The sequence below is a fragment of the Rhipicephalus microplus genome, chromosome 8 (genome assembly GCF_043290135.1).
Source record: "Rhipicephalus microplus isolate Deutch F79 chromosome 8, USDA_Rmic, whole genome shotgun sequence".
In the NCBI taxonomy this organism is placed as follows: Eukaryota; Metazoa; Arthropoda; class Arachnida; order Ixodida; family Ixodidae; genus Rhipicephalus; species Rhipicephalus microplus.
The window spans coordinates 31,968,991-31,982,739 of record NC_134707.1 but is presented as its reverse complement, the minus strand read 5'-3'; the positions used below and the strand labels follow the sequence as shown (position 1 = coordinate 31,982,739).

At 46.0% G+C, this 13,749-nt stretch overlaps 1 protein-coding gene across 1 annotated transcript in view; it reads left to right on the top strand.

Annotated features, from left to right (window-relative positions):
* The window catches only part of LOC142768442 (uncharacterized), a 70,581-nt gene extending 57,099 nt beyond the window's left edge, over positions 1-13,482 (top strand). Inside the window, exons 7-8 of the mRNA XM_075870414.1 lie at positions 2,641-2,709; positions 13,313-13,482. Of these exons, the coding sequence (XP_075726529.1) occupies positions 2,641-2,709; positions 13,313-13,355 (112 nt within the window). The 3' untranslated portion in view covers positions 13,356-13,482. The remainder of the gene's footprint in view (positions 1-2,640; positions 2,710-13,312) is intronic.
* The last annotated feature ends 267 nt before the right edge of the window (positions 13,483-13,749 follow it).

Here is a 13,749-nt window from a genome sequence, read left to right as displayed (position 1 = left end):
GAGCGCCTCGTATGATCAGTGAAGCTTCCGCTGCGAAAAATTATTGGCAAAGCTCGTCTAAACTACGAAGAAATATCGACAGTGCTGGCGGAGGTCGAAGCAGTCGTTAACTCTAGGCCCCTGACTTTCATCGAGGCAGATGCAGGGGAACCTTGCGCTTTGACACCCGCTGAACTACTCCTTGGACGAAGGTTGACTTCCATACCGTATGCGACCGCTGACGAAGTCAACAGTAGCTCCAAGCGAGCAGACGGCATACGCAATCTACAGGAAGCTGCAGGTTGAAAGTTTTTGGAAGCGTTGGCAAAAAGAATACCTGTTGCAATTATGATCTGCACACTTTGCCGACACGAAATCAACTACAGCATTGAAGCAAGGGGACATCGTTCTCGTGCATGTTGACAACACGCCACGCCAGCTATGGAAGCTTGCAAGGTCACGGAAGTGTACAGCAGTGCCGATGGTCTCATTTGTTCCTGCAAGATTAAGTTGCAAGGAGGTGACCTTGCGATCAGGTCGATACAAATACTGTACCCACTTGAACTATGTGTTTAACTTCATGCGGCTGGGAATGTTGATTATTTTTCACGTTTTGGGCTGGGACAAGGAAACAAGAAAAAAGAAGAGCACGAGCAAAAGAGAGACGCGGGTAAGTTCAAGTGACGGCAGAGCGCTTCCGAGTGCAGTAAAATAAACAATTTTTTTTGCCTTATACCTTAAAGACCGAGTTGAGTCTAATCGCAGTGTCTGGAACGCCATCGTCTTAATAACTTCTGTGAGGAAGTTTAGTCATACATTTATTGAAGAGAGGTCTTTCAGCGATATATTTGGTAACCTGTGAAATGATCTAATCCTGCATATTTGTTGTGGATACTGAAACATGCAAATTGTACGCGAAAAATCCTACAGTGGGCTCGTTAGATTTTATTGAATGTGTTGACTTTTGATAAAGTTTTTCGGTCAATTTACGGTGGTAGTAAGTTTTCATTCTTAAAAAATGCTGTTTACGTTCATGGAAGTCGAAGACGCTGTAAAATACAATGCCTTTATAAAACGGAAATAAACGTCCTTCATTATAAACGCTGGAGCGCAAGATCCCTCTTCTGCCTATTGTTAAGCGTACGTCGCTTGAATGTACTGAACAGTGTGTTTTCTGCCGAACATTATGTGAAAAAATAGCACAAATCAAGGCACTCGAAGAAGAACCTATATCATGAGTAAGAACCAGCAAGTGCTTTCGGGCAATTGCCAAACCAATTCTCTCAAAATCCATGACCCTTACGCTAGAGTGTAAAAATACTTGTCACAGTTTCTCACAACAAGAGACAAATCTAGATGTGGGTAGCAGAGAGTCCACTTGGTCCCGTTTGATTTGTTTATGCATTACTTAGAATTACACTGCCATCGCATTTTGGTATAATGATTACGAAAGAGGTTTGTCCTCAAGGTGCATCTCGGATGAGAGGCTGATAAAGCAGTTTTTTGCAAAGTTGAGATAATTTATCGACGCATTCTTAAACATATAGGTTCATTGACTGTATGGCACACAGAAAGTAAATTCTCCAGCCTGTGAAAACTGAGAGAACATGCTCTCTCAATCATCTCTCAAACTAGTTTGTGCAAAGCTCGAGGATGAACTTGTTTCCAGTTTTACAATAGTCAATCTATCACATGATTACCTTGTATCGTATTTTAACTTTATTTCGTTTATATGAGCTTCTGTTTTGTGCCTCTTTGATGACTACCCCTTAGCAACATAAAATGTCATAGTCAGGGTTATTTATCACCACAATAAAAATTATTTGTTTACAGTTTTTTGTTTCCCCCCTTTAACATGACTTTGTGACTATTGTAAATTCAGTTTGTTCTGGAAATATATTTCACATTCCCTTGAAATAATTGGCTCCTTGATTGCACAATCTTTCTTGTTCGACGATATTAAGTATAACAAATATGTAACTACTTGTTTGAGGTTTTTCTTCAAAATAATGATAATCTAATTGTATGTATGCTTGATTACACAAACAATCTCAAATGCATTGTGTTATTACGAGGACCTCTACAAAACAAAGACGCTGGAATAAGCACGATATAATGCTCAGCAGCTCCTTTCATATTAACCTATATAAAAAAGTGAATAAAAAACTAGTTTCAAGGACATGAGAGACTCGACGAATATATTTTACCTCTTCTTATGTCCCTATAGGTCAACATAGCACATCATAATATTCGAGGCTGTGGTGGCTTCAGGATGACAACACAATTTTTTGACACGTAATGATATATGTTCACGTTAATAAACGCCGACCTAATGCCGCCATATGGTGACGTCATCCTCTGATACTATGTTGCATCACTCGTGTTGATGAAGACACTGTCACTTACACGTTTGATGATCTCAATTTCTCATATATAAAAGTAGCATTACCATACAGAAACGTTTGATAAGACCAGCCTGAACTTCCAGCTTTCAGAATACTCCCTCATATTTATTTTGTAGTAACATCTATATTGAGAAAAGGTGGTCAAGTGTTAAGAAAGGACCTTGACAACTTGCATTCGGCACCGTTTGAACTGGCGCCTTAAAGTTTATGCCAGAGTCATGTAAACGCCGACTTTCACATTGCATTTATTCTTCAGATTTGGTTCAAGCAGTTTTCTGCTTCTGAATAGCACGGCGGACAGGGATGCAATGAACAAGACGTTTTGGTATGTATATGTTTGAAAATTTCATTTTCATCACAGAGAGTATAAGCTTGTTTACATCGCTACACAAATTTAATGTACTGTTCGAGACATGTGGTTACCAGCTGACACTTACAAAATATCTTGTGAGTGGTTATAATAGGTGCCTACCAGTGGTATAAAGTGAAGAACTGTGAACATTGAGCATGCACATCAAGCTCGATAAAACTTTTCTGGTAAGAACCATACTGAACCAGGTTTTACAATAAATTGGATTATGACTTTATACGTTGCCTTCATGTACAATTTCAACGCGGTAGTAAGAACCACACTGAACCAGGTTTTACAATAGGTCGGATTATGACTTTACACGTTGCCTTTATGTACAATTTCAACGCGATAGCGTTAGACAGCTTGATTTTCAGAAATTCTGGTGTGGGAATTGGTGACAGTGACGCCGTCAATGTCGTTGGTTGTGAGCGAAAAATTGTCATTTTGGGCATGGCCGAAACATCTGGCAAGGTGCAAATAAAACAAAAATAGGCAAATCCTACGTACAGTGGCATTCCATTATATCCGAAGCACGAATGAGAAATGTTGATATGTCAGGTTAAAATCTGCACAATGTTACGAGGTAGAGGTAAATGATTACGCATATGATTTCAGTGTCATGACAATCATGTTTAGATGTGTCGTTATCTTCGTCATCTAATAACGTCACGTGACACCAAATTTAACATGTGTAGAGCTAGCGATACGTCCGTGAGCACGCTATGAGCATGATATGCTGTCATGTTTTTACATTTACATGACACGCGTGTCAGGATTATCATGCCTCCACCAGTCATATATATCGTCATCCATTTACATCACCTAACACCAAATTTGGTATATGTGGGGCTAGCAAAACGGCCGCGAGTGCGTCAAGAGGGGCCCAATATATTCCAATGTAGCGCGTGCGCACGCTGGGCACAGCGACGCTACGTTAGCAAAACGTGAGCTCTCTATAGTCTGACGCCAGGCGCGACCGACGTGACCAGCGTCCGTGGGTGGTGGTAAAAACAATTATTTAACAAAAAATACCAGGAGGTATGCAGTGATCGCCCCATAAGAAGACGGCACCCACAACGAGTGGGTGGGGATCTATAGTACGGGACTGAAGGTTAGAGCAGCCAAGCAGGGTCGCCTCCCACGGATGGGGTTGGGTATAGGGGGTAAAGCAGGGTTGAACGGGTAGGCCCACACCATGTGGTAGTTGTCCGAAGGCGCCTCCCCAAAGTATGAGCAGCTGCCGGAAAAGGTGGGATCAAAATATTTGAGGGCTGCCGGGCACAGCATAGTGTTCGTACGGTGTTGGACAAAAAGCCACTCCTCCGCTTTATTTAGGCCTCTGAATGGGTGTGAATAGAGGCTGTGATTTGAATAATAATAGTCCATTATTTCGCGGAACAAATAGGCCAGATTGAATTTAAGGTCGTCCTGATGGGCAGGTGTGTGGAAATGCCCGGTGAGAGAGCGCATGGGCGGCGGCATCGGATGCCTCATTTTCTTCGAGTCCCATCCTGATAGTCCGAACGTTGTATTAAGTGGTAGGCCAGGTATGCAACACGGCCGTTCACGATGTTTCGACAGGCCCTTTGAGAGTCAGAGATTATGATTTGCGGCCTCGGGTGACAAGCGGACAATGCAATGGCGACTTCCTCCACTAGGATTATGTCCCGGGCTCGAAACGTAAGCCCGCTAACTGTTTGGTTCTCATTTACAACAGCAGCCGTGTACGACAGCGGCCCAGCGGTCTCATGAGCGACAGTGTACGAGCGTGTACGGCTGTGTACGACAGTGGTTTCATGTACGACAGCGGCACAGCGGCCCCCAGTGTGTGAGCTGGAGGCGTTCACGTAGAACACGCCGGGTTGTGATCCATAATAGTGGGCCAGGGCTTCCGCCCGCGCCAGGCGCCGGCCATTGTGGTGTTCTTTTGTCACAATGTTTAGAAGAGGACGCACGTGGAGTACGCCTCTCCACTCGAATGCGAATCGAACGCGATCTTCCGTGATGTGAATGTCTTTTATGTGTAGGCGGCCTAATAGGCGGCGCCCCACTACAGTCTGTGAAATTCGAGTCTACTGATTTGTGAGGTGGGCCTCTCGAAGCTCCCGAAACGTATTCACCATGCCCAGGCCTAGAAGGCGCAGATTAGAGGTGTTCACGGGGAGGTCGAGGGCTGGTTTTGCAATTTTGTGAAGGATGACTTCAAGTACATCCTCGTCTTGCTTCCACAGGTGGAGGTATGGTGTAGAATACAAGAATCAACTGGTTACAAATCCATGTGCCATCGCAAAGCATCTCTGCACCGTAACCCCCCGCGTTTATTATAGACCCGGCAAACCATGCGGCCCACCTGGTCACCCACCTTCCAGAGTTTAGCCAATGTTTGGCGATACTTTGGCCAAAAAGTTTGGCAAACGCACGCGTCCTGTATACATGCTGAACAATACAACATGAAATATTGAAGTAATATTCCATGATACAAGCGTGTACTGTTGTCGTGCTTCAGAACATGTTATCATAATCACTTCATTATTTAAAGCTGGTCACCAGCTACACAAGGCACACAGTACTGTGTCTTTCACCTTAAGATCGCGTAGTGGGACCGTGGCAAGTTCGAAAAGATTTCACGAACTATGTGCTTGATGTACCCACCAGGGCCCGCATATCGATATCATGTTCAACTCCTAAAGGTGAAGCTCAAGGATCCCCATTTTTTTTCTCCATAGTACATTAAGGCGCTTTTATGTGTGTTGTAATATTCAGAAAAATGCTACAATCAGCCCGGGGAAACACTATGACAAACCCACCTGAGGTGTATCTACCATTCAAAAAGCTCTATCCAATGTGTATTGCTATTCGTGGCTTCACGACACCCCATATTGCTAATAGGTGACTACACTGGTGGCCTCCGTGATTGAGAACGTTAGGTACTCAAGCGTGGTCAGGCTTCAAGAAATCAAGCGAAGGCAACGTGAAAGCTCTTGCTCGTAGCTCACGGGGGAGAACAGAGCCGCTGGACCCCTTGCTATACGACATGCGTTGATCGAGGACCAAGATATTAGCGGTTTTACGCGTAGTTGACAGCAGCAGCCATTACTTCCAAGGTCATTGAGCGTTCAAGAGCCCAGCTTTCCTTTAGACTCACGCTCCTCGTCGACATTCAAGTATTTTAGTCATCGAGGCGTGGTGCGTGTACATCTTCCTGTTGCGGCACACTGGTGTGTCCGCATTGCGCTTCTCTTCCTCCTCCTATCAAGGTATGCATTGCGTGACCTTTCAATACTTTTCTTTAGTGGCCGGTCGTTGTGCCAGCAGAACACCGTTTTGATGGGTGCAGCAGATACCGGTTCCAAGGGGCGGATGGTATCTTCGACTGGTCCCCTCTATCCTCCGATGCAGAGGTGGACGGAATTAGCGTTGCTTGCACTCTGAGTCGGAGTACAAACACTCGAGGCGATCGCCAAACGCGTTGTCGGAACAAAACCAGCCTACAGCTAAAATGTGTTTGCTAGTAGAAGTCAAGCCCAAGCTTCACACCTTCTCAAACAAAGTGGCTGGTGAGCGGATGAAACAAGCCGTCAAGATGGGAACGCTCAGCTATTTAAATTACTGGTCACAGGCACATCTTAGGTCATCATCGCCTCCGTATCATTCGCCGCTGGTCTCCGGATAGCTTGACAAAAGAGATGAATTACCGCTTAAACAGTCTAACTGGACACATTGGCAAAAGTGCGCAGATGCTGCAAACAACCGGATCATTTGATATGATGGCACCGTTACTGCCACTGTTACAAGCTGCCACTCAAGCGTCGCCAGCGCGAAGTCGGCGACGGGAATGACAGCAGGTTGGTTCGTTCCGTACGCAAGCAGAGACAGTGAAGAGATCAGAGACGTGGGAAAACAAAACAAACTTTACTCTAGTGATATTGCAGCACACGGGATCTAATACAACACTTCAATACAACTAACAAAGCACATCAACACTTGATGCAACTAAAAAATATATACAAAACAATAAATCAGCTTACGCGAGAGAACTATCACAAACTACACAAACTAACAACAATAGAAATACGGAGTAGAAAGTTCGAAGATATAAACAGGTGAAGGCATACGTGTGATGACCGGCAGCGTTGTGTCCCCGACGATCGGATGCGAGAAGTCGAAGAGAGTTCTGGCACGACTGCGATGTCGGCGGTGTTGCAACGCTGGTGGCTCCGGGAGGCTAGTGCTTGCAGGTGACTTCGAGCAGGTTGAGCTAACTCGAAGCGAAGTCCCGATGTCTACGTTGCAGACGTTAATATCGCGTCACAGCTAGACGAACGGCTCAGTTTAGGTGGCCAGCCGATACAGAGCCACACTAAAAACTTCTAGAAGAGATGCTTGTTGATCTGTTTCTACACCATCTTGGTCAGCGACTAGTCTGCCTAGCAGGGCAAAATCCTGCGCTTAAATCCCCCTCGTGTCTCCTCGCTCTCTTCCTTGGGGACAAGAGACCTCTACCTGGGTCCAATCATGCACGTTTAATTGATGGGAAACTCCGCCCCAAAAATATTTTGACCCCACCCTTTTTTAATTGGGAGAGGGCCCGCAACTAGCGAGAGTGACAACCTGTCGGGTTGTTGTCATACGGCTTGGCCACCAGAGCGTTTCCCACGCTTTTCTCCGTGGGAGGAACGGTCAACCACTTAGCTCTCAGCCGGGCGTCTTGTAGTCTAATCCTTGTACGGGGTATACCGCGGCCTTCTACGTCCTTGCAGACGTCGCCACGGTTATAAAAGGATTAACTGTCGGCGGCGACGTTCTAAGGAGAGCACCCCCATTTTGCACTGATCGGTTCCCTTTCATGTGCCGCCGTTTCTCATGGTCAGTCGGGGAGTACGGCGCCCGTTAATTGCCGTGACGCGGTGTCGCCAAAAATAGCCGTCCGTGACATTGCCCCCCACTTTCAGAATGTTATTCATAACATTTGCTCGCACGGAGGGGAATTTTTCCGACAACAAGGAACAAAACACCACCAACAAGGGAGGCATGAGGACTGTCCCTCTCATACACAACATAAATAGGCAGAGTGCATCAAAGTAACAACAAAAGGAAAAACAACCAATGGTTAGAGTACCAGCTTCATTTACACGCAACAATATCAATGCGCCATACAAACAAGAAGAGGAAACAGCCGTGTACGGCAGCTATCAATACAGAATACACTGCACGAATGTATCCTACAAAAGAAAACGGAACAGGTGCGCTCCTCAACTGTAGTGCAATCCTTCAATGTGCATTACAGCAAGTAAAAACAACTAATGCACCAAGCAAAAAGAAAATAACTCAAAATACACTTCTTCTAAAATGAAATACGTACATACAAACAGAAAACAACCGACGGAAGGGAAAAAAAATAACATGCTCATAGACCTCAATTCTCAATGCGCGCAACGACAACTGTACTGGGTCACGCCAATCTTAATCAATTTACGAAATCATTCGGTTTATGCTAACATCTTCCTCCTTAAATGACAGTTCACGCCATATACACATGACAGTGAAGGCATGCGACATAACACTAAACCTATGAACCCTAGAAAAATAACACATTTTCTTGGTTTTTACCTTTATGCAAATTTTCGCACAATGATAAATTACTTCGATGCTATTTTTCAGCCTTTGGTTCGGCGATTTCCCTTTTAAAAAAATTACACCGCATCACGTAGCTTCCAAAATTTAAAAGACTTGAATACACATCTTGGCGCACAACTGAGTAACAATATTTAACACGCCTGTGCAAAAGTTACTAGAACTGACCGTTTCCGCTTTCTCAACTAGATTCTTTTGAATCGCACACGATGAGGTCGCGGTCCCGGCGGTTTTCCATCAGGCCTGAGGCTACTTAACACACGAACGTTAGGCTGTGTTTTGCCGTCACGCCTCATTCTGCACTTCGGCCGGCTTTCTTCGGTAATGTGAAAGGGGTACGAGAAGCAGGGGGGAAGCCTGTGCCATTTTTCTTTTGTGTTCTCCCCTATGCGGTATTTAGCCACTCTGCCCTTTCGACTCTGACCCTTCGGCAAAGGCCGCTTTCCCGAAGTTGTCGAACTGAACCGCACGCTGCGTTGGGGTGGCGTACCTCGTTTCCTCCCTCTACACCTGGCTCGCCGCTTGTGCTTCCCTGAACGCCACCATTGACGTTTCCTAAAACTGATTGAATGCCTACCCCTTGGTCTTTCTGGCGACGGGGTGGGACTAGTCCTAGGCCTAGGCAGTGCCGAACGCTTTCGCTTCTTCCTTTTCCTGCGATGTTTGCTTGCCCCCTTTCTCTCAATGCCATCATCATGACGCCTCGGGAACTGAGTGGCTGGGAAGCTCGTTGGAGCTTGTGCTACATTTTGCCCCATGCTCAACCATTTTGAACTCGGTGTCACGACGGACTGCCGGGCCAAATTATCTTTGTTAATGATGATGAAACCATTAACTGGGCCCTCTCCGATGGCATCGCTGCACTCCTGAAGCGTCGCGTTCTCGCTGTGTTTAGCCACTGTGCTAACCCTATCTGCATGTGACGATCTCGAGACGTCCTCTCGAGGCATGTGGATGGTTTCCAGCTTCTTACTGGGTCCATTAGGGCTGCTGGCACACACCTCATCCTCGCTAGGACCGTTTTTTGATACTGTCTCTACCTCGAGATCGGCCAAGGCCTCGTTCTCTACATCATTTATATGGAGGCATTCGAGAATATGCGGGCCCTTTTCTAGCGCGATTTCTGGTTCTGGCGTTTCCTGCCACACTTTAACGTCCAGCGCTTTCCGATGCGCCTCGCTTTCAGACTGCTGTCTTTCTGTTTCGCGCTTTCTTTCAGACTCTTGTCTGAGCTGCTCTTCTTTTGTCGAGACCGAAGTTCCGAACGTCCGGAACATCTCTGCCTTAACTACCTCGTTGTTCGCGTTCTGCTGACTGCGTCGCGCAACAGCTTCATTTGCCTCGCAAGGCAGAACTGTGAGTAGCCCTTGACACCATGTGTCTCGCTCAAATGACAGTTTCTCGCCGGCATCGCCGTGCTCACTGCTGGATCGGCTCACCCTGCTACTCTCACTGAGGCGAATCTTTAATTGCAGTAACTGCACTTCCCGTTCTCCGGCTTCCCTTGCCGCTTGCCTTGCCGCTTCTCGTTCTTTCGCCCTTTCTTCGCGTTCTCTCTTCCTTTCTTCATACTCTCTCTCCCTTTCTTTTTCTCTTTTCTCCCGGGCCCGTGCCCGCTCTTCTCTGGCTAACGCCTGCGCCTGTTCCTGCTGCTCCTTAACACATTGTCTCAGTTCGGCGCCCTCTAGGCCTAACTGTTTACCGTGCGCGATCCACTTATCAAAATCCACCCACTCCATACTGCAACTGTCGCTATAATGCCACTATAAAAACAGCGCAATCATTGCAGGATGCAACCGCTTCAACTGTGCGGCTCTATCACCACGCTATCCGCACGGTTCTCGTTCACCCCTCACTGTCTTACTCTTGTACGGAACGTCCTGTCTCGCGGACGCCAGTTTTGTTACAAGCTGCCACTCAAGCGTCGCCAGCGCGAAGTCGGCGACGGGAATGACAGCAGGTTGGTTCGTTCCGTACGCAAGCAGAGACAGTGAAGAGATCAGAGACGTGGGAAAACAAAACAAACTTTACTCTAGTGATATTGCAGCACACGGGATCTAATACAACACTTCAATACAACTAACAAAGCACATCAACACTTGATGCAACTAAAAAATATATACAAAACAATAAATCAGCTTACGCGAGAGAACTATCACAAACTACACAAACTAACAACAATAGAAATACGGAGTAGAAAGTTCGAAGATATAAACAGGTGAAGGCATACGTGTGATGACCGGCAGCGTTGTGTCCCCGACGATCGGATGCGAGAAGTCGAAGAGAGTTCTGGCACGACTGCGATGTCGGCGGTGTTGCAACGCTGGTGGCTCCGGGAGGCTAGTGCTTGCAGGTGACTTCGAGCAGGTTGAGCTAACTCGAAGCGAAGTCCCGATGTCTACGTTGCAGACGTTAATATCGCGTCACAGCTAGACGAACGGCTCAGTTTAGGTGGCCAGCCGATACAGAGCCACACTAAAAACTTCTAGAAGAGATGCTTGTTGATCTGTTTCTACACCATCTTGGTCAGCGACTAGTCTGCCTAGCAGGGCAAAATCCTGCGCTTAAATCCCCCTCGTGTCTCCTCGCTCTCTTCCTTGGGGACAAGAGACCTCTACCTGGGTCCAATCATGCACGTTTAATTGATGGGAAACTCCGCCCCAAAAATATTTTGACCCCACCCTTTTTTAATTGGGAGAGGGCCCGCAACTAGCGAGAGTGACAACCTGTCGGGTTGTTGTCATACGGCTTGGCCACCAGAGCGTTTCCCACGCTTTTCTCCGTGGGAGGAACGGTCAACCACTTAGCTCTCAGCCGGGCGTCTTGTAGTCTAATCCTTGTACGGGGTATACCGCGGCCTTCTACGTCCTTGCAGACGTCGCCACGGTTATAAAAGGATTAACTGTCGGCGGCGACGTTCTAAGGAGAGCACCCCCATTTTGCACTGATCGGTTCCCTTTCATGTGCCGCCGTTTCTCATGGTCAGTCGGGGAGTACGGCGCCCGTTAATTGCCGTGACGCGGTGTCGCCAAAAATAGCCGTCCGTGACAGCCACTCTGTTTGAGATCACCTCCCCGGAACTACCACCCTGCTCTATCGAAAGGGCTCGTAGCAGCTCAGAGCACTCAACAAGAACGAAGAGCAAATTAAAAAAATCAGCCGAACTCGAGGCGCACGCTTCCTTTCAGCCTGCTGTACACAATGCCACTGACGAGACCCAAAATGACCAGCAGAAGATGCCTTGAATGTTGGCTAACTTGGGACTATACAAGCTGAAGGCTATCTTCATTTTTTATATCTCTCCAAGTAACTAAACCTCTTTTCTTCTTCGCACGATGCGCCTCCGACGCAACAATGTGCTAGAGGACTGGTGGGCCAGCTAGCGTTTACGATACCCACTAGACCTGAGTCGTAGACGTACTCAGAAGCACGCAAGCCTTTTGCGCCACAACCAGAAGCGAGTCACATTTAAAAGTTTTCTGGATGTTTCTATTCTACTGAGACCACCTAAAACAATTGTTTTCTTTAAAGTATGATGACTACAATATTACTTCTCCATGTATTCTATGACTATGACGAGCTCATAGTACACGCTAAATTCTGATCAGATAACTGGCAAGCAATATTATGAAAGAGAGCATTAAACTGTTACTCAAAATATGCCCTAGATAATTTTAGAGCCTATTGTTATCTGAATAATTCTTTGAATGGTAATCGTGACTAGTAAATTTTCCTTTTAATTCTTGCGCTCCAACAAAGGTGTCCATTATTTGAAGTACCGCGTCACTAACTTTTTGCGCGTAGTGACAGTGGCACCATAAATCCCATCTTTACAAAACGGTAAGGCCGGTTACGACGATGCTGACGGCACTGAACGCATGAACGGGTGCCTAAAAATTGCGCTTTAAATCTTGCTTATAATAGACGAACTTGTGTCCAGAAACTAAATCTGAAATCTGAAAGGAACGTTCCCCGCACAGTGTCCTTTCAGCCAGCACACATATTCTTTGAGCTTCATAGGCCAGCCCCTTTCTCAGGTTCGTGAGTCAGAAGGAAGCGCTGCCCTGTCACCAGAAACGCGAGCACGCACTAGTTACTGCTAACGCTGACCGTGCAGCCCACTACGCTCTACCTTCACTCTCTATTGTCCTCACTCACTCTATTGGCTGTTCCCTTCCATAGCGACGCACTTCAATTCAGGAACTCGTGTCTAAAAGCTGTGCTCTGAAAAAAAAATTACGGTTTGGATATTGACAGAGTGCTTTCATAATAGCAGGTCTACACAGTCTGGCGTAGGTCCAAATCTTCCATAGAAAGCGAGGTGCGACGTACTATTGCTCTGTGATCTGTTGTCAGTTGCGTGTAATGCACGCTACTCATGCAGCAGACATTTTTGCTCTAGCGACTTCAATAATGATTTCAGCACTTTCGGCCGGATCAAAGATGCAGGCCATCCTAACCCCGAGAACTGTGTTTTGTCGTAATATTCTCTATTGCTGTGAGTGTCGTTTTGCAGACTGAGTGACGAACAATTTATTAGGAAGCAAGCCTACTTCATATATGCTTGCTGGCGCACGTTTGTGTAGAGAGCGCTCACACTACATGACAAGTAAACGAAAGATGTGCCTCCGGCGATGACTGCCAATTATTATTACATCAGAGGCTCCTTCTCATTCACTTCGGTATTGCAAAGTCAGAAATCATGTCTAAAATTTTTGTGAGTAATGTTTTACCGCATGTTATCATAGACCCTTCATTTAAGAAGAAAGAAGAACTTGCTATTTGTCGTTGGAAACAAGTGATTCAATGCCATAAATGTGCGTGCATGGTGAGTGTTCATAAAGCGATGCAAGCGAAACGTATTAATAAATCCATGCCTGTCTACGCGCTGTACCCTGGAGTGAAGTATGTAATACAGTTTTATTATTCTGTTGTCTTGCAGGAGATGTTCAAATAGTCACTCCACCGATATTTCAGTTTGTTGAGCCAGTGGAGTCAATGAGCCACGTTGCCATTTGAGCGTTCCACGTCCACTGTCTTCGCATCAATATGAATACTGACTGATGAAACGAAAAATAACATGTAAATAAAAGTGTTCTTATCCACAAAAAATTTCATTTTATGCTTTATGAATTGTAGTGATCTGTCGAACTGAATTGTTGTTTTCATTCAAAAAATGTTTTATGTATGTCTATTCAACCTGATCTCGCTTACAATTTTCTTCGCTATATAATTTGCACTGACCTACGATGTAATGTAACGAAACCTCTCCCTGCATGCCTACTACGCAATATCGTCATTTTCAAGGTGACTGTCAAGGTTTAGCGGTGGCTGCATGCTATAAAAGATGAAAGGGGGGGGGGGGGGGGTAAACAACAA